At 50.0% G+C, this 20039-nt stretch overlaps 1 protein-coding gene across 6 annotated transcripts in view; it reads left to right on the top strand.

Annotated features, from left to right (window-relative positions):
- CSGALNACT1 (chondroitin sulfate N-acetylgalactosaminyltransferase 1) overlaps positions 1-20039 on the top strand; it is a 257672-nt gene that overhangs the window by 218248 nt on the left and 19385 nt on the right. For all 6 annotated transcript variants that reach the window (XM_074353665.1, XM_074353664.1, XM_045518618.2 and 3 more), the window contains 2 exons: positions 2620-2836; positions 16555-16656. In XM_074353665.1, coding sequence (XP_074209766.1) covers positions 2620-2836; positions 16555-16656 — 319 coding nt within the window. The remainder of the gene's footprint in view (positions 1-2619; positions 2837-16554; positions 16657-20039) is intronic.

Below are 20039 nucleotides of genomic sequence, written 5' to 3'. Positions count from 1 at the left end.
GTGATGAACTTGAGTCAGGACGTGTCCGGAAGCTGCCGTGAGCTGATGCTCTGTGATGCGGGAGAAACGAGGTGAGGTGCCTGCAGTGGAGGAGAAGCCGTGTCGTGGTTCCTTTCTGTAGTTTTTTATGGGGAGAATTATCTGCGTTGTAGCGTCGGAGCATCTGGGGGTTCACGGCAGTCTTAGGACCTCTCTCGTACACGTCTACAACTTTCCCCAGGAAAACAGAGCTGAGGACGGAAGGCGCTGTGATGGTGTCTCACTGTCTCGCGTGGTCTGGGAATGAGACGTTCCAGATAAGTGGTGCGCCACAGAGGTAAAACGTTGCTGTTGAGGAGTAAAGTCTTTCTCGAGTATGTTCCAGTTCTTCTTCTTGAACAAACCAAGGAGAAGATGCCTCTGCTGTGGTGTCTGCAGGGCGGGTGAGAGGAGTGGGTTGTTTTTTCCTTTATATTAGAAGTTCCCAGACGTTTAAATAAAAAAATAACATTCTGCCTCCCCCTGCTGTCAGGAGGTGACCTATCACTACTTATTAGTGTCAGCATCCTTGTCTGTTACACGTTTTCTTCCCCCAGATCGTCTTCCTTGTTGGAAATAATTTTTTCATGAAAATCCACCCCCTTCAAACTGTACTGCTTTTAACGTGTTGCAGACTCTGAATTCAGACCATTGCTATTTAACAGCTGCCACAGGGAAAAGCTCCAAGTTGGGGTATGAGGACTGTCTGTGGGTAAAGGAGCCACGGCTCTAGGTTGTCCTCCTGACTTCTGGGAAGCGGGTGTCCACGATCCTGCTTCTTTCTGTGCTCTGAGGGGTTAGTGTTTGCCATGAGGGTGACCCTGCGGGCTGCCGCAGCCTTTGCACGTTGGTTGCTGTGTGGAGCCGGGGAGCTTGCTGGCACCGGGTCCCAGGAGCCCAGCGAGGTGCAGGCATGCTGAGATGCTGCAGAGACGCTGTGACCAAGCGCGTCTCCTTCCCGACTCAGCCCCACCTTCTCTTGACCCTGGGAGCTGGTGGCTGCCCAGCTGCTCCGGGCGGCATCAGAGGTGGAAAGGGCCTGTTTCCTCAGTGAGGACCGAGTGCCTGAAAGAATGAACAGACCTGGAAGGGAACCACTTCACGTTTTCAAGGAAGCCCTCTGAGCGTCCTCCTTTCCTCCATGAGTGGCCCCCTGGGGATGCTGAGTTCTGTCCCCGTGTGAGCTCAGCGAACCTCCTCTCAGCCTCCCTGACTGGGAGCGGGGGCCCTGCCACCCAAGGGGCCCCCGGAGGCCTCAGGAGAGAGCTCCACCCTCGCGGCTCTGCCCCTAGGCCTTGGGGTCCCGTGCCTGCCGTCCACGGGCCGTGGTGTGGACCTCTGGGTCGGGTCAGCCGTGAGAGGTGAGAAACTCACCAGCCTCCTCTCTGCGGCACCTGAAAGCCATCAAAGGGCCTGGAAACCCGGGGCTGTGGGATGGACAGAGAACAGAGAAGTTAGTGCGGCAGACCTGCAGTTCCCACAAAAGAAGAAGGAGGGAGAGTGAGGAAAGAAAGAGAAGGCTCGGACAGTCTCGGAAACCGGGCTGAGCCCGGCAGTGCGTCCCCGGGTGCCCCCTTTGTAGCTGCTCAGAGCCTGGGGCGCCTGCTGGCGGACGTGGGGCTTCCGAGGAAGGAAAACCTGGAAATCAAAGAGAAAAGAGGAGGAAGCTTATCCAGTGATCTGCTGAATGTTACAGGCTATATTTTCTGGCCGTAGAAAAACACCCACAAGCCCAGCAACGCTGGGGGGCGGCGGGACTGAGGTGTCAGGGATTGTTCACTCAGGGGGCAGCGAGTCTGTCTGGTCAGGCTCTTGGGGCTCACGCGAGAGTCCGGCTGGGCTGCTGGGTCACATCGTCAGCCTGACGAGTGAGCCTGTGGAGCGTCAGTCACAGTGACACTGGGGGGGCCGATAAATCGTCTCCCCGAGGAGCTGGCTCTGCACACTGGCTGTGCTGCTTCCCAGAGGTGGGAGGACACGGTGAGGTCACACAGGACGAGGGCCTGACGTGAGCTGGTCCTTTACGTGTCATCTGCTTTAGTGCTTCCAGAAGATTCCACGGGGCCACACCACCAATGAGACCGGCCCCGAGCTGCCCCAGGCGCCCCGAATAGATCACTGTGATCACTTTGTCTGAAATGGCAGTGATTTCCAAGAGATTATTTTAACATGTCTTAAATTAAATAAATATAATATTTAAAACATTTCTCTAATCACATTGTGCACAATGTGGGTAAATAGCTGAAAAGGAAAAACACATATCCCCACTCCACATCCCAGCCAGTCTTATTTTGGCATATTTCCTTCCAGTCCTTTTTTAAATGCCTCTGAATAGTATACATACAGTTTTGTACCCAGCATTACAAACCGCTTCCCGTATGTTTTTATGAAGTTTTCAGAGCTGATTTTTAAATTGATGGTATTTTCATTTCTTTGGGGATTTTTTTAAGTGGGAGTTTCCTAATAGTTATTAGACATAGAGATTTAATCTTAATTTAAGTTTTTTTTTAAGCCATTTTGTGCTAGATGTTGGCTATAAAAAAACACTCAACAGCCAAGGCTCATTTTTAGAACCATCTTTCCTTGTGTTTCTGTTACCAGGGATCTACCGCACAGAAAAGGACAAAGGCACTCTGTACGAGCTCACGTTCCGAGGGGACCACAAGCACGAGTTCAGACGCCTGGTCTTGTTCCGGCCGTTCGGCCCCATCATGCAGGTGAAGACCGAGGAGCTGAACATGGCCAGCACACTGGTCAACGTCATCGTGCCGCTGGCCAGGAGGGTGGACAAGTTCCGCCAGTTCATGCACAACTTCAGGTGGGTCCCCGCCTTGGTTTGCGGTGCTGCTCTGGCGGCGGCCGGAGTGCGCTGTCAGTCTCTTTTACATCCTAACCCGTGGCTCCCCTGAGATCACATGCAGGATAATGCCAAGGAGTTTCCCAGCACTCTTTTCTGTCGCTACTCGGGAAGACTGAGTGGGGTTTTGTGGTCGGATGCGGTGGGTACTTTTACACGTGCCTTCAGGCTCCATGTCGTGTGGCGTCGGACCTTGCAGCCCTTAGGGCTGACATCCCCGGGCTGCTTGAGATTATCAGCTGATTGACTTAGCCGCCTTATTTTAAAGATAGAAAGTCAAGTGCATCTAACTACAAGTCTTGGAAGGTCAAGCTTACTTTTAATCTTACATCGTTAAATTCACGTTATCAAAAGCCAGGAATACTCAGCATAAGGGTGTGGTTGATACTTCTCAAGATTCTGGATAATGAATGCACTCTTAAAAGTTTTTACATTTGAAGAGTAACCTGTTCCTAGTTAAATTTTAAGGTCAGAATCCAGGAGTCCTAAAAGAGAGCTTTGGCGTCCTCTGGTCTGACCCTCCGCAGAATCCCATGGTGGCATTTCTGGGACGCGGTTATGTGTGTGTGTGTGTGTGTGTGTGTCTGTGTGTGTGTATTTGTGTGTCTCTGTGTGTGTGTGTGTACCAGGGAACTACCTGCTATCGCGGCAGGCTGCAGCTGTGGACGGAAAGCTCGCCGTTTTTGGACCTGAAGTCTGCCTCCCAGTGATTTCTCCCCAGTGGGCCTAGTTCTAGCCTCTGAGGAGATTCTCCTCATTCTCCTGCGGGTTCAGGAGCTGGGCCTTCGGCTGTGACGTCATGCACAGTTGGCTGGGGGACCTTCCCACCTGCTCCCGGTTTGGAGAGCACCCCTTGGGCGCGAGCTCTGGACGGTCAGCAGCGCCCCTCTGGCCCCAGCACTGAGGTCTGTGTGTAGCTCTGGTGTCCAGGTGCGCCCGTGTCCTCCCTCAGCCTTCTCTGTGGAATGGCCGAGTGTGCTGGCCAGTTAAACATCACATCCTGAGAAGGACAGAACCTGCAGTGGGCACTAGGCCTGAAGTCGAATCGTTGCCCCCAGGGCCAGTGTGCGCACTCCTAGGACGAGTTACAGTAAGCTCCTTTGGCCGGGAAGCTGGCGAGAGCTTGCCAGGCCGGGGCCCCGAGATTGGCCCCTGCCCTCGGGCGCGTCCGCGGTGCGCTGGGCTTGGTGAGGAGTGGCAGCGCGGGGTCAGTGCTCCCTGTAGGGCTCTGGAGCCTGGAAGAGCAGGATTCTTTTGGCTACATAAGACTGGTTGTTGCCTTAGTGTCACGAGGATTGCAAACCCTAACAATCAGAGCAAAACTGGAAGGGAAATAGTGTGGAAAAAAGTCACACCTTTAGTTTACAAGTCTCCACAACTGAGCCAGTGAAATGAAATGTAATTCTATGTAATGCTTTGAAAACAGTGATGCTCACTGTTCAGACGCCCCTTGGTGCACGTGGGTGGGGAGACTTGTTCCCTGGGTGGGGGGGACACCTGGAGGGACTCGACCAAATGAAGGGGGTAAGGTGATGAGTTCACGATGTGGCCCCTCCTTTGCGGAGAGGAGACGTGTCACTCGGGGGTGGAGGCTGTGGTAGAAACACAGGCCAGGACGGTGGGACACAGGGAAGGCGGAGCTGAGAGGGGGTCTGCTCTGTGGTCCAGGGGCTTCTGAGCGTCAAGGTCGCTGAAAAAATGGGATGAGACAGAGTGCTCAAGCCTGAGGGTAGCTAATTCCATGTCAGAACTTGGTAAAGGTGGCGTGTCAAATCCGCCAGCAGAGAATGAATGATTCCACGCACAGCTTTAGGACAACTAACCAAACACTAATTCTGACTTCACACCAAAGCCCAGAGTAAACCCTGGCTGATTAAATATTTAAATACAATGAGGATGACCATCAAAGTATTTGGAGAAAATGTAAGGGGCTGTTTAGTAAACATTTGATGTTGTCTTTGCCATGTCCCTTCCAGCCCAAGGGTGAAAACCGCTAACTGCGGTGGGCACTGAGGATAGAACTGAGTGCTTTTTTATTTCCTTCTTTGGATTCTCTTTGTTTCATAAATTTTTATATAGTCACCATATGTTTTAATTTTGTTTAAAAATTTAGTGGAAGATTTTTTTTTTTGCTTTTGTTATTTAAACAAGACTTTAAAGTTTATAAAAGCTATGCATTCTATAAGATGTTTAAACAATAGAACACAACAAGGAATAAATTATTTAAAGATTCTCTTTTGTTCAGAGCCGATCGCTGCACATCATGGCAGTGAGACACAGCATGTCGCAACCAAGGGCTGGAGGGCGCCTGGGTAGAGATTGGGTGAAGGAGGCTCCCTGCAGACTGGCTCAGGTTGACTTGAGCTTCTAAATTCCACTGGTAAAAGCCTGTGGGTAAAAGAGGTGGCTCTGTTCCTTCGTGCATCCTGGTCCTCAGGGAGCAGGGCCGTAGCTCTTCCTTTGCGGAACTCAGGTCTGGTGGGAGGATGGAAGGTGGTGGAATCTAGCCCAGGTGGGAAGTGGCTGATGTCACCTGTAAGGTACTGCCCCCTTTTTCCTGGGCACAATCATTGGGATTCCGTGGAGCACGATTAAACGCACACATCTTGTCATGAAAGCTACTGGGCTTCATCACTTTGTATGCAGCTAAAAATAAAAAATAAAAAAATTCACTTTTGACCCGGCTTCCTTAAATTAGCCATCTTTAACATTAATTGAACATTCTAGGCACCTTTCTTTGCACATACACAGAGAGAAGAACTTGCTAGCTAGGAAGAATTCAGTAGAGCATGAGGTATGCTATGTGTTCTGTCTACTTAAAGAATTAAATTGTACGTTACTTAAATGTATGGACTCAAATCTGAAGTCTAACAGAAGAAATCTCTGATCTTTAAGGAAATGTTTCTCTGCTCTAAGAGATGTTAGTCCCTAAGAGAGCCTTCCAAAGTTACAAAAGTGATTTTGCAAATCAGAACAGGTCAGAATCATTATGTGTTTTTACTACATCCTTTTATTTTAGACTGAATTGACTGAAAAGTCACAATAAGAAGAAGAGAGCAGCACATACACTTTCCCTGTGTCCCACCTCCCGATTTTCTTAGCTGTCTACTATTTTTACCTTGTTGGGGTTTACAGCCTTCACCTTCTGCGTTGTAACCACAGCGTTCCTGTGTGTGAGTGGACTTAGCGCATTCATCACTGTGAAGTGGGAAGCCCCATAAAAAGACCGGCAGGACCCCCAAGCAGGGCCACTACTCTCCTGCCAGCACCATCTGGTTCCCTGGCCCAGAGGTTCTATCTCACTCTTTGCCTCTCAAACCACTTACTTCTAGGAAAGTGGAACTTACCCCTAAGATTCTATTGGTTCCCTGAGCTGACTTCTGATTGGTCCATTTGTAGTACTTTATTTGCATGGAGCTTACTCCTGATTGGTTATTTCTCTCCCTCCTGATTGGTCCATTTTTACAAAGCTTGTTCTTAATTAGTCAATTTTTGTTACCCCTTATTTGCATATGATGTTGCAAAGTGTAAACTGGCAGCCTATAAAAGCCTGTGTAAACCTACAGACGGGGTCCAGAGCTTGGAGTGTTAACTTTTCTGGGCCCGCTGGCGTAGTAAACCTGAGTTCTCCAACCCTCCGAGTGCTGCTTGGTGTCTCGCCCAGATCCAGGTTGCTGTCACAACTGAGCTGTAGCACCGAAATGTAACACGTTTTTCTGCAACAACTGGACCTCTGACCATAGCTTCTTCATTCTTGACATTTGTGTTGTCTGAATTTCATGATCAGGACATTTTCTTTCCAGATGAGTCATAAGTGCTTGAGAATAGAATGTCTGCTTATTATCTTCATAGTTTAAGGGTGACTTAGCTGGACTTAAAATTCTTAGGACACACTCTCTTCCCCCAGGACCTCGTAAATGTGCTTCTGAGTCTGATGATTCCACGGAGAAGGGTTAAGATGACTTTATTTTGTCTCTCGTGAAAATGCCTGACTTGTCTGAAGGATGCCTGCCTCCTGTCTTGAATCGAGATAACTTAATTGAGGTCTGTCTCATCTCATTGTCCATTGCTCTCTCCTGTAGTTCAGTTTCCTTTTTTGTTTTGTGGGTTCTTTCATTTCAGGGAACTTTTTTTTTTTGGTCTGATTTTGAATACTTCTCCACTTTGTTGTTGACTTCTCTGCTTTGCAGACCCAACTGTGAATTTCATGGGTTTTCTTTGTTTATTAGCATCTTTCTATTTTTTATCACCTCAGTCCTTTATCTGCTCTCACGGAAGCCTTTCCTTTGTGTAAATAATTTGAATAATTTGATTTTCAGATATATCTATTCTGTACCTTGCCGTTTCTAACTTATTACTTCTGTTTATTTTGGCTGTCACTTTATTTTCTGAGCACAGAATATGCTTGTTAATCTGTTTTTTTAAATCATTTCCTCTTTGGATTTTTTTTTAAATTGGATTTAGATTTTCGTTAAGCAAGTGTGAAACATTTGTAAGACCTTTTCTTCTGTTAGAGCTATATTTTATTTGGGACTAGGTTTTTTACTTGAATTTTTAATGTTGCTGTTTTCTGAATTCTCTCTTTCTCTCTGTCTTCTTTCAACTTTGCTGCTGTTCTTGAGATGATGAGACACCCATTGTGCTGTGTGCCTTCGTCTGCCTTGTGCGTGGAGTGCAGAGGGCACCGGGCCTCCTGCTGCTCCGACGTCGTAGAGGGGATTGTCATCAGCTGTCCCCATCCTGACTCAGGACTGCTTGTGTCCCAGCTGCATTTTGAGCACCACTATTTCTTTCTTTCTTTTTTTTTTTTTTTTGAGGTTAATTTTTGCTTGTATTCACCCAAGTAACTTAACTACAGTGGCTTGCAAACTTTTCTGACCTAAAAAATACATTTTACATTACAATCCAGCAAACACACACATATATTATATATATATGTATGTGTATATATATAAATGAAACTAAAAATAATTAAAACCAGAGTTTTGCCAAAAATGTCTATGCTGAGTTTTCTTGTTTTTAAGGCTGTTTTTAAAATTTGAGCAGTTTTAGTTTTACAACAAAATTGACAGGAAGGAACAGAAATTTCCCCTATACCCCCCTCCACACACATGCATAGTTGTTATTTTTATTTACCAGAGTGGTACTTTTTTTTTTTTAACTAAGGATGAAGGTACACTGACACATCATAATCAAAGTCCACAGTTCACCTTAGTTTGGGCAGAAGTGTAATGACAGATCTCTGTCGTTACAAAGTCATACGAGGTATTTTCACTGCTCTAAAAACTTCCGTTTTCCAGATGGCATATGGAAACTCTTTCTTTTTCCCTTGAAAAGAGGTTCAAAGCCAGCCTTTAGGCCTCTAAGACCACTCCTGGTCCACCCATGCATGGACCGGACAGGCTCTAGGTGGCAAACTCCCCCACTAAATACTGCGGCTTTTCTTCCAATATTGAGTCCTGTCCCACTGAGGACCGGTATTTCTTCATGGTCTGGAGGAGCGGGTGGAGGAGGAGACAGCTCAGCTGGCCTTTGTGTGGCCCTTCCTGGAGGTCCCTGAGTCGGGCCCGGGGTGGCCATGTGGGTGGAGCCAGCCCACTCTCCCTGGCTGTGGGCGGACCTCCCTCCTGAGCGGGGTGCTAGGACATCAGACGGAATGGCCTCGTTTGGCTTCCTCTCTCGTCTCACTGGCTGTCGTCAGTTTTTCCACTCCCCCAGGTAAAAGCTGGGGGTAAAGAAGAGGCTCTGGCCCTGTACTTGCCGGCTGGGTGGGGAGGGGCCCACACCCCTCATCCCCACTCCTCTTTCTGCTCTTACTAAGAGTCTTGGCTCAGTGATGGTCATCTGTCTCTGGTTCTGCCACATCCCCGTTTTCTGCGGGGTTGGTTCACAAAGCATAATTAGGACAGTGCCTCCTTCCTTCCACACCCTCCATGCATGTGGGGAGACTAGATGCTGGGCTGCAGCTGGTCTGCGCCCAGATCCCACCATGGGTGTCGGGGCTCCTGTCTCCCCGGCCGTCTGGGCCTCCCACCTCCTGCTGCTTCTCCAGCCCCTGTTCTGCAGCCCTTGCTGGAGCTGGAGCCACACGAGGCTAACATGGCATCTTCCGCCTTTTTCCTTGGCCTCCTTTTTGTCTGTTTATGGCAGGAGATTACATCTCTGTCATTTGATGTAGTGGTGGCAGGATTTTTGCCATTTCCCCTGACTTTCTGTACATGGCTTTTGATGCTCACCACTGAGCCACTGAGATGAATTTATTTAAAACATTCTCTTCCCAGTGCATCTCCTTTAAAGTATAAACACCCTTTGCTCTGACACCATCTGGCTGAGGAATCTTTTACAAGTCGCTTCGTATTTCTGGGCTTTAGGATTCTCTATAAAATCAAACCTGGTCCAGATGGGCCCCTTTCAGCTCTGATGCCGGTTATTACAGACAGTTTCAGGGTGTTTCTTCCCACTTCCGCATCCGTTTGCTAATTATTCAGCTAGAAAAGAGCCAGATGGCTAAAAATTGTAACAGATATGCCCTTCTCGGACAGAAGACATAGCTCTAGACCCTGGAATCCCCCAGGGAGACCAGGCCTGGTCACAAGACACGAAGGAGCCCCGGGGAAGGCTGGGTCTGGGAAACTGCTCCCTTGGGGTGATGGCCTGGCATGGGACGCGGTCTGCAGGGACCAGAGACCACGCTTTCCTGCTGCAGAACCGTGTCTGGGTTGATTCATGGTACATAGAGCACATGGATTAACGTATCATCGTCACTGTTTTAGTCTCGTTATTATCATCTCAACTAGTCCTGAAAAGTATTTGTGTTTATAACAAAATACAGATTTCACAAAACCATTTATAGAAAGGTCAGCGGACAAGGATTCAGTAACAGTGTGGAACGGGGTGTGGGTTGTATGCTGGGGAGCTGGGACTAAGAGAAACAGGTGCAGCTCATCCTAAGCACCAGCTCTGGACGCCTGGGGGACGAGGAGGGAAGGGAACAACAAAGGCCGGTCTCCTTCCGCCTCAGTCATTAATGAAAAGGAAGCCGCTGTTTGCTGGGTGAGACAAGCTTCTCCCTGGCACTAGACCCCAAGGGCCTTGATGTAAGGGGCCATGAACTTTAAATGGGTGATCTTCCTGGGACTTACAGGAAGTTGTGAGGCTAAAGCTCCAGTGTTGTCATCTCCCTGAGTAGGAAGGAGAACCCCAGGGTCCCCCGAGGGAGGCTAGGGACCGCTCTGGCCCGGTGCTGCGTGTGCTCCCTGGCTCTGCTGTTGCCATGGAGATAAGATGGCTCTTCACTGGCAGCTCTTCTTCCATCGTGGTTGGGTCCTCCTGGTCTGCGCAGGAGCCCCGCGCCCTGACGAGGGCCCCACATGCCTCTATCAGGACTCCTTTACGTGTGGCCCGGAGTAGACGGGGGGTACTCAGGAGAACTTGAACTTCACGTTCAGTCCTGTTTTCATCTGTCTCCCCTTTGCCCAGAGTCTGTTGGCTTGCCCTCCTCTGTTTTTTGGTCCCTCCTTCTGCCCCCGCACCGCCTCTCCCATTTGCTTTTTGGCTGCTTGGCCTCCCTTGGCTCCTGGTTTATCGGGTTTCAGCTTGTCTGTTGTTTCATTGTGCAGTGTGTTTGCAGTAGCAGGAAGGACCTCACAGTTACAAACCAATAGATTGTCTTTGTTTCTTTGCCTCTGAGCCTCTCCCAGAAAAAAGGGATTTTTATGACAGTGACTTCTTATGGTGTTTAAAGATCTTTCCCAGTTGGTTCCCAGTTTGCTGGGTTTTTATTTTGACTTCCTCCAGCTGGACTGAGAGCCCTCTTCCACGTTGCGGTGATGCTTCTCAGGCTTCTCGGGTTATTTCTGTTCGCATGTTTCCCCTCCTTCCTTCCTCTGACTCCTCCCTCGTCCCTCTCAAGGCGTTTATGACATTTAAAGGTAGCATCACGGATATCTTTTACTTGAATTTTCACCAGCAATTTTTTAAAATCCTTTTTCTGCCTAGAACCATTAAGATGTTTCTGGACATTTCTGGGTTTTTAAAAGACAGTGAATTTGGGAGTTTGAGACTTTCAGCTGTTAACCACTGTATATAAAAATAGATAAAAAACAAATTTCTTCTGTGTAGCACAGGGAACTCTATTCAAATATCTTGTAATAACCTTTATTATGAAAACGAATATATGTATGTGCGCGACTGGGACACTGTGCTGTACACCAGTAATTGACACATTGTAACTGACTATACCTCAATAAAAATAACAGTGACTACGAAAGTTGAAATTGAAGTGGGGTTGGCAGGTAGGGCTGGGCAGGGTGCCGGCTGAGCCCCATGCTCCAGTGTGCTGGGCGACACACGTAGGCTGTGATTGGAGATGGTTGGTGTTCTTGGCGTTTCTTCAGAAGGAAAACTGGTGTTGCTTTTGCGGCCCCCCACCCCACCCCACCGCGCCACCTCGCCATCTCCCTCCCACTCTCCTCTGGCAGCCCTTTCTCCTCTGGCAGCCCTTTCTCTGCTCAGACACCAGGGTTGCCCCCAGGAAAGTGTTGCAGTTTATATGTTTGAGAAACACTCATCTACATCATTCGGCTTATTTCCATAAAAGTCCCCCTTTGGGTCCTAACAGAAGTGCTTTCTTATTTCATTGGAGCCACAGCATATGTAGAAACAACCTATCCAGGAGAAGAAGATGGTCAGCTGGGAACTGGTCTCATCTGCTGCTCTGAAATAGGCACCCGGGAGAGGAGGTCCCTAGGGCTTGGCTCGGGGTCACAATTCACTCTCACTTCTTAGCCACTCAGACACAGGAGTCCAGGAGCGATGTGTTACTGCAGCTTGGGGTATGGGGAGCCAGAGGACCCATCACACCAAAAGAAGAGTGTTACTTTCTACAGCCCGACTTTGATGGGCCCCATCACTCCCGGTTGAGCCTTCGGGATGGGACCTGGGCCTCACTTCCAGTCCCTTGGTGCTGGAGCAGATTTCTCCCTGGTGTCCCTGAGGACCAGATGTAGAGATTGGAGCCTGACGGGCTGTGATGTGTGGTTTCATTTGCCTGGGACGTAACTCAGGCCTGAGCAGGTGTTCTTCCTCTGTTCGATACATCCAGGTTGTTCACTGACGTAGAAGAACTGAAACTGTGATGTCCTTGTGTCCATGCCTCTCAGCCAGGAGAGCCCTCTCTCCGCTCCTCTCCACCTGGGTGGCGCCTACTCACCTGTCAGGGCTCGGCTGGGATGGCCCTTTCTCTGGGTGCCCTGCCCCATCTCCCAGCACAAGTCCGCGCACCCTCCCCTCGCTCATTAGCCTTGTGACTGCCGTTCCGTCCTGCCTCGCCCTGCGCTCTTAACTGCCCATTCCTTCTGTGCCCTGTGAGGGCCCTGAGGCAGGAAGGTGACCAGTTGTCCCAGTCTGCGTGGGACTGAGGAGTTTCCTGGAATGTGGACTTTCAGTGCTAAAACCTGGAGAGTCCCAGTCAAGCCTGGATGGTCCCCCTACAGGGACCACAAATGACTACCCTCTTTAAATCTTACTCCAGTGAGAATAATGCTTTTCACAACAAAGATACTCAATAAATGTTTGTCACATCCCCTGGCTATTCAGCCTGAGGTATAAAAACAGTTCCTCTGAACCGTAAGAGACACGGTTTTCCTGCTCTCCCTCTAGCCTGCTGTGGCGAGATATCTAGCCTTCTCTGGTCTGTGTAGGAATCCCCGGGGAGGTCTCCCATGCGATCAGATACAGTTCAGCCGCCGCTGACCGCCCGGGTCAGCTGTGCGGGGCAGACTCCCCACCTCTGACGCCAGCAGAGCTGCCGGCCCTCACTCACGCCGCAGAGGCTACGGTGCTACTGTCAGCAGGTAGAGACATCCCCAAATTGGAAAGCCCACCAAAAGTGTGGGGTCCTTGCCCGCTGGTTGAGAAGGCATTTGCAGCAGAGGCAGAAGGACAAAATAAAAAGCTGGTTCATTGATCAGAAGGGGAAGAGGAAAGACGGCTGCAGCCCCGGGTTGGGCCACGTGGACTTTTACGAGAGGCGTCTGCCATCATGCCCTCCTTCCAGGTGCGCTGGAGCCAATCACCTTTTTTTTTTCCAGTCCCGGTGTGGCTTTTCTGGCTGTTGTCATGGCAGCCATGAACTGTCAGGGCGTGGGTGGGCGTGTCACCTAGCATGCTAATACACTACAATGAGCAGGTCCACTGGAGGTCAGACCCGCCACGATCTTGGACTCCATTGGTTCTAGCCAGTTCTTGTTCCTTCTCTGCTGCTGCCTCCTGAGGCTTAGGTAAGGGTAATTGGTTTCCAGTTGAGGGAGGGGCAGGGGTAGGGTCCTGAGGCAACAGCCTCAGTGACAGTCTGTGAGATCACTGATGGGGAGGCTCGGGAAGAGAGTGGGCATCATGTAGCCGGCCTTCCCCCTCCGGTGGCAGTTAGCATATCTGTAAGACAGCTCAGGAATGAGCATCAGACAGAGTCCGTGACTCTGTCCCCCTTGTCATCAGCTGCTGGAGCTGCTCTTCTGTGACTCAGGAAGGCCTGGGAGACTTCAGCTTTTCTATAAACAAGGGGCAGGGGTTGGGGGCGCCCAGCAGTTCCGCTGGGTCTCACTGCCACGCCCACCACTGGCAGCACCCCTGCCAACACTGCCATGTCACCTCTCCCAAGAGCGGCTTGAGCTCCCGACACCCCCCTTGTAGTTCAGTTTTCTGGGAGGGAAGGCTTTCTTTGTTTCCTGAGCTCTGCCCCGCCTCAGGACTCACCCCTCAGTCCACAGACACCAGCTGGGAGCAGGCAGACCCCAGGGGTGTGCGTCGTTTTCACAAACACATGTCCCTCTGATGACTCAGATGTTAATGAACTGGATTCTTCTTTAAGACAGTGGTCCTGACCCAGGGTCAGCCTGGCATCCTCTGCCCTTGCTGAGGTCTGGTGGCGTTTTTGGTGGTCACAGCTGGGGCAGAGGCAGGGAGGCTGCTGGCCATCCTGCTGTGCCCAGGACAGCCCCTCCCATGGTGGGGACTCATCTGGTCCAAAGGCCGAGGCTGAGAAACCACTCAGGATGAGTTCTCTGCATGAGGGGCCAGGGCCCAATGCCCAGGCTGCGGGTCTGCCTCCCCAGCCCCCAGCTTGCCAGGCACGTGGGCGCGGCCCCCTTGGGACCTCCAGGCCTTCCCTGCGTCCAGCTACATCTGCGGTTTTGCTGAGGCCTCTGTCCTCCACCTGGCCATGCAACACCCCCTTCCCAGGTTTGCAGTGGGACCCGGACAGTAGGGCCCCGGCTGAGAGGTTTCACAGGTGAGTCCCTCGCCCCCGCCAGGGTGACCAGAGGCACTGGCACCAGGCTGGTCCTGGGAGAAACCTGGCTTCTGGCCTAGCAGGGGGCAGGTCACCAGACCCCGTTCCCTTCCCTGGATGGAGGGCGTGAGTGATGGTCTGTCCACGGTGCAGGTGTACGATTAGTATCAGAACTCAAAGACCAGGATGGGCTTTCGGCCTCTTGGGAAATAAAAGTATCAGTGTGTAAGTGACTGTGATACACGTTTTCTGCCTGAAAGTAGATCTTAATTAGTCTGTATACTGCATGTTACAATATCCTGAGTGAGAAGAAACTGTTGTTTTCAAAAAAAAAAAAAAGATCCTTAAAGACCTGGTGAAATAGAAACACCTCCTAGGCTTCCCGGTGAAGACGGGAGAGTGTTCATGGTGGAGTGAATACCAAGGAGCCGGGTGGCAGAAAGAGCTTCCCCAGAGGGTCTCGGAAGCCGGGTTCACGGAGCATCCTTCCAGACCACACCACCCTGCTGTTACGGAGACCGGCTGCGGGGCCGCCTCTGTTAGCTTGAGGGACCCAGGCGGCACGTGTCCGGGTGCCGATGATCCCACCAGAGCACTGACGTCTCCGGTCACCCACGCGCGTGCACTTTCTTACACTTCTTTCCAGGGGATGGAGCCCAGTGAGAGTTGTTTTGTAAAATACGAAAGTTACAAGATGGTCAGACGGACGGCGATGGCGTCTCTTGGTGCTGTGTTCCTCCTCTCCCGCAGCACGTGCTGCCTGCCTCCTGGATGCTTTTAATCCCGCGCAGGGGATGGAGAACTTCTCAAGGGCAGAACTGTCGTGCTCGGTTTTTAAGAGATGCTGTTTGCTGTTTGTTGGATGAAAGGAGGGTGAATAAATGGAACAGAGCCCTGGAGGTGGACCTCAGACAGGCTCGAGTGAAGGTCCAGCATGACTGTTTTATTCCTTGAAAACAGGAAGCGCTTTGAAGGGATTTTAAAATGCCAGCAAGGATGTTACTAGAGAAAACAAGAATGCTGTCTGTTCAGGCCCAGCAGGTGACCCCCTGGCTTGATTCTGGGATGGATTTTTTCCAACTGCATACACGATTTTAAAGCATGGTTTTTCAGGCACTCGGTGCCATGTGTGCTTTTATTCCACCCCAGTGGAGGAAGTCATAGTGGCATCTGGCAGGTTGGTGGAAAGGATCTTCTATGTGCAGAGGATTCTGTTCTTGGTGGGTGGTAACTCAGTCTGCAGGGACCGGCTTTGATGCACAGATAGCCCCCGGCCCCATTCCTGGTCCCTTGTCTGCTTTCAGAGCCCTCCCCTCAGTCCGGTTTCCCTCCTAACAAGGAAAGAGACAGAATTCTCAGAATCACCCCTGGGACAGGGTCAGCCTTGGTGCCTCTTGTGCAGGGTCTTGCCAGTATTCTTCCCTCTGGAATTCTCTCCCCCTCTCTGCTGTCCTAAGCCCTGCCCATCTGTCCAGGCACTAGCCATCCGAGCCCACAGGACCGGCCTTGTCGTCTGAATTCTGTGCACTTTTATCAGTGCCGCAAGGTGTCTGATGATTTCCATTAGTGCCCATTTTATTTTCTTGCCTTCTTTGTCCAAGATTAATTGACCTTGGATGTGTAGGTTTATTTCTGGGCTCTATTCTGTTCCATTGATGTGTGTGTCTGTTTTTGTGCCAGTGTCATGCTGTTTGTTTGTTTGTTTTGGAGTACAGTCAGTTACAACGTGTCGACTTCTGGTGTACAGCACTATGTCCTGGTCATGCACTATATCACACTGTCTTGATGACTGAAGTTCTGTAGTATTGTCTGAAGTCTGGGAGGGCTATGCCTCCAGCTTTATTCTTTGTCAGGATTGCTTTGGCAATTCTGGGTCTTTTGTGATTCCAGATAAATTTTAGGATTATTAATTCTAGTTCCTTGAAAAATGTCCTGGGTAATTTGATGGAGGGCACATTAAATCTGAAGGTTGCTTGGGGGAGTACGGCCGCTTGAACAATATTAATTCTTCCAATCCAGGAGCAGGGGGCATCTTTCTATTCCTTTGAATTATCTTCAGTTTCCTTTATCAATGTTTTATGGTTCTCAGTGTATAAATCTTTCCCATCTAGGTCAGGTTTATTCCTAAGTGTTTTATTTTCTTCGTGCATCTGAGTTTTCATTGATCAGATCTGCACATTTAAACGTCATGGTTTTCTTGATAAGATAAATGTGAATACGAGTAACGGTGACAGCCAGCCAGAACTGTCTTGCCCCCTCTCTGCCCTTCCGGCCGCTCAGTCAGCTTGCTTAGGGCCCTTTTGGCATGCTGCAGAATTTGTATTTGTGTTGTTTGGGCTTTGCCTGTCATGGTGAGCGCAGGACCAGACATACATGTTTTGTTTTCTAGGGAGATGTGCATCCAACAGGATGGGAGAATTCATCTCACCGTCGTTTACTTTGGAAAAGAAGAAATGAACGAGGTCAAAGGAATCCTTGAAAACACGTCCAAGTAAGTATGACGTGGAGCCGCGGGGAGGAGTCGCGGTCCTTGAGCGTGGCGGTGCTCAACCGAGCTGCTTCGGGTCCCTCCCCACCACGGGCGAGCAGGGAGAGGGACGGGCTGGCGTGTGTCGGGGGTCCTGCGCCTCCTTCCCGGGGACCGCCCGCCTCGCACCCGTCCTCACTGTGCCAGGCGTCCAGTGCGTGGTGGGGACAGCCAGCTGGAGCAGCCAGGGTGGGGAGCAGGGGCGGGTGGGGGACTGGGGAGAGCGCAGCCATGCAGGGAGCCTCTGCTCATTGGACCAAGAGTGGTGTCCAGGCCCCATCTCGTCCACTTGGCAGACAGGCCCACCCTTCTGTCTTTTGTTGATTCTGCATTTTGAGAGATTAGGCAAAGGCAGAAGTGACCCTGGATCTGAGGTTAAACCTCCGCAGGTGAACAGAAGCTGTTTAACCAACAACTCTGGGCTGAGGCTGTGTGGGTGCCTCGTCCCTCAGTTACACAGGGCGAGAAATGTAGTCAAGAGCAGAAGCGATCGGGTTTTCCTGCCAAAGTAAATGGACAAGCCCATTTGTTTAATGAGAGTGGATCTGTAGCATTTTCTATGGGTGAGGAAGGCGGGCGGTGCTGGCCCTCCCTGGGGTTCGCATGGGGACCGCAGGCTTCGGTGGGCAGTCGGGTCTCTCCATAAGTGCAGTTGGGAGGGTGGTCGGAGGTACTCGGTGGCAGGAGTAGTCTGAGCAGGTCCGTATCTGAGTGTCAGCACGGCCCTCTGTTTTGAGTTTCCAGTAGATGGGAATAGGATGTTAGTCACAGGATAAGATGCCAAGACCGAGGGTAGTTGCTCCATTTGTTTTCCGGATCTGTTTCTAGTTTGGTGTTCCTGGGCACGAGATCAAAATGCTCATTATTATTTAAACTTCCGAAGCAGCGCACTGGTCACACTGTGTCCACTCTTGGTTTTGTACATAAAGTTGTATTGCTGCGCAGCCGGGCTGATGGCTTTACCTGTTCTTTAAGGCTGCTTTCGGGGCTCAGCGGCAGGGCTGAGGAGTGGTGACAGAAGCTGCGTGTCTCCCAAAGCTAAACTCTTTACTGTCGGGTCCTTTATAGAAGGCTGATCTCCCTTCTAAAGCAGTAAGGAGTTAAGAGTTTAAAACTAGTACCAGTTTAAAGCCATGGCACCCATCGAAGGGAGAGCAAAGAGAATAAAATAATTGAATATCTTCAGTGTAAGTGGAAGAGCAGCGTACTCACTCCAGTGCACTGCAGTGTCCTTGCCTCTGCTTGGGAATGTGGAGTGTGAGGTACTGGGATTCATGTCCTCTGCCCAGTGGAAGGGTTTTGGCATCTCTGGGAGTAGCCAGCCCCAAGGTGTGGATCTTTTTATGTGTCCCAGCTGATTCTGACATGCAGCCAGGGTGGAGAATGGTTGCTGGGAGCGTGGCCGTCCACCCCAGGGGCTGCCCGAGAGATGCCATGGTTGCAGCCAGCTGCCTCCTTTCCGAGTATTTTCAAGTATCAATCCAGGTGACTCAGAGGTACCCCAGAGGATCAAGACCCCGTCGAAAGGTGATCACACCCTTGCTGATAGACACATACACCCAGCTTTACCTGCTTCTGGCGGAAGGGTGGAAGGCCAGGTTAGACAGTGTTGTGACAGTGGCCGGAGGCTCGAGACTCTCCAGGCAATCTTCTCCATGTCCCATCACCTGGCACGTTGGATTCTCCATCAGAAGGGTGCTTGACGAGCCAAGAGTGAGCACACTCTGAACAGGAAAAGTAGGATCATTGAGCGGCAGGGATGGTTTCCTTACAATTTTGGCAGATTTCCAGGGATGGAGGGACTTTGTGCTGGAGCCTGAGTCCGTCGGTGCTATGATCAGTGCTGCAGAAATGTGGGTGAGTTCACTGGAGCCCCACTCTCTTTGTGGACGCCCTCGTTCTGTTCACTGGTCACAATGCAGGGACAATGTCATTGATGCCGGGGGCATGTCTCCAAGGCCTGGTTCTGATCAGACGGCCTCTGGGAGTGCCCTGCCGTCTGCCACCAGCCTGGGTTGGTTTCACACGGCTGCCTGCAGCCGCAGCTTCCAGACAAATGCTCAGAATCCCAGCATACCCAGACGGGCTCTTACATCTAACCTGGTCTCAATGGCTCACTGCCCCGCAGCCAGACTGGGGGCACAGAGTGCTTGTCTTCTTGGCCCCCATTATTCTCATATATGTCTGGCGTTTCTGCCACCCTCCTTTCCACTTTCTCAGCCCCCTACCCATCCATCCCCACCCAGATCCCCACCCTGGAGCTCTTCCCGACCTCCTGTCCTCCCCTGACTCTGCGCCTCTCTTATATTTGGGACTTGGCATCTGATTTGCCTGTAACTAGATTCTAACCTGCTTAACTAAGTGGTACAGATCACTCAGAGAATGGGCGGGGGCTCATCTGGAGGACAGTGCCAGGTGCATATGAATTGTACATGTAGTAATCTTTGTGAACACTTACCTAGGCAGCTTTATTTAAATATCATTCTATCATTCTTTTAAGATGGTAAAGCTTTTTGTTCAGATACGTCTTATCTTTAATAATACTAGTCATTATTATTAACATGAATTATTTAATATTCACAGCAGCCTTATGAGATAGAAGCTGATATTAACCTTATTTCCTAGATGAGGAAACTGAGGCTTAGAGAGGTGGCTACTCAGGCTGCCACCCCGGACACGTGGGGTGGCCAGAACTGAACCTTGTCCATGACCCCCAGGACTCCCAGTCTTAACGTCGTGCCAAATTCTCACTCCAAAAGCAAGCCTGTAATTGTTCACTGAAAGTAATAAGATTTGAAACCAGTTTAAATGGAATTTATTTCATTTGGCTATCAGCATTGTGATTTAACTTCTAAATCTAGCTAAATATATATATTTTAAAATTATCTGTGAAAAATCTAGTTTAATGACAACTGTGCAATATTTCTCTCCTTCTCTCTTGGTTTGTGCTTACTCAGTTGAGCTGTACCTCTCAGTTGACTGCTGCAGGTCAGGGTTTGGCAAACTACAGTTTATGATTCATTAGAGGGTTGTGAAATTGATTTAGTGAGCTATGTGCAGCGTTTTTAAAAAATCAAAATAGAATAGGATAGAAGGTTATCAGAATGCATCACAGCTAGTAAAGATAAATACTGTTTCATGGAACTTTAAGTCCAGTGTCCGTGTGTGTTTGCTGTGTCATGATATATAATACCCATTCCTTTGTAAGGGTGAGGGATGTGGTCAAAATATTTAAAAGCCACTGCCAGAGATAACAGTACAAATCAGTTCTCAGTATCTAATTTTGATTCCACAGAATAAGTGAATCTCAGACTACAGCCTAACTAAGTGGTTCTCAAAATAACCAT

Source organism: Camelus bactrianus, chromosome 26, assembly GCF_048773025.1.
Source record: "Camelus bactrianus isolate YW-2024 breed Bactrian camel chromosome 26, ASM4877302v1, whole genome shotgun sequence".
Taxonomy (NCBI): Eukaryota; Metazoa; Chordata; class Mammalia; order Artiodactyla; family Camelidae; genus Camelus; species Camelus bactrianus.
Note: the sequence above shows the minus strand (reverse complement) of the source record. Positions and strands in the feature narration are given on the sequence as shown.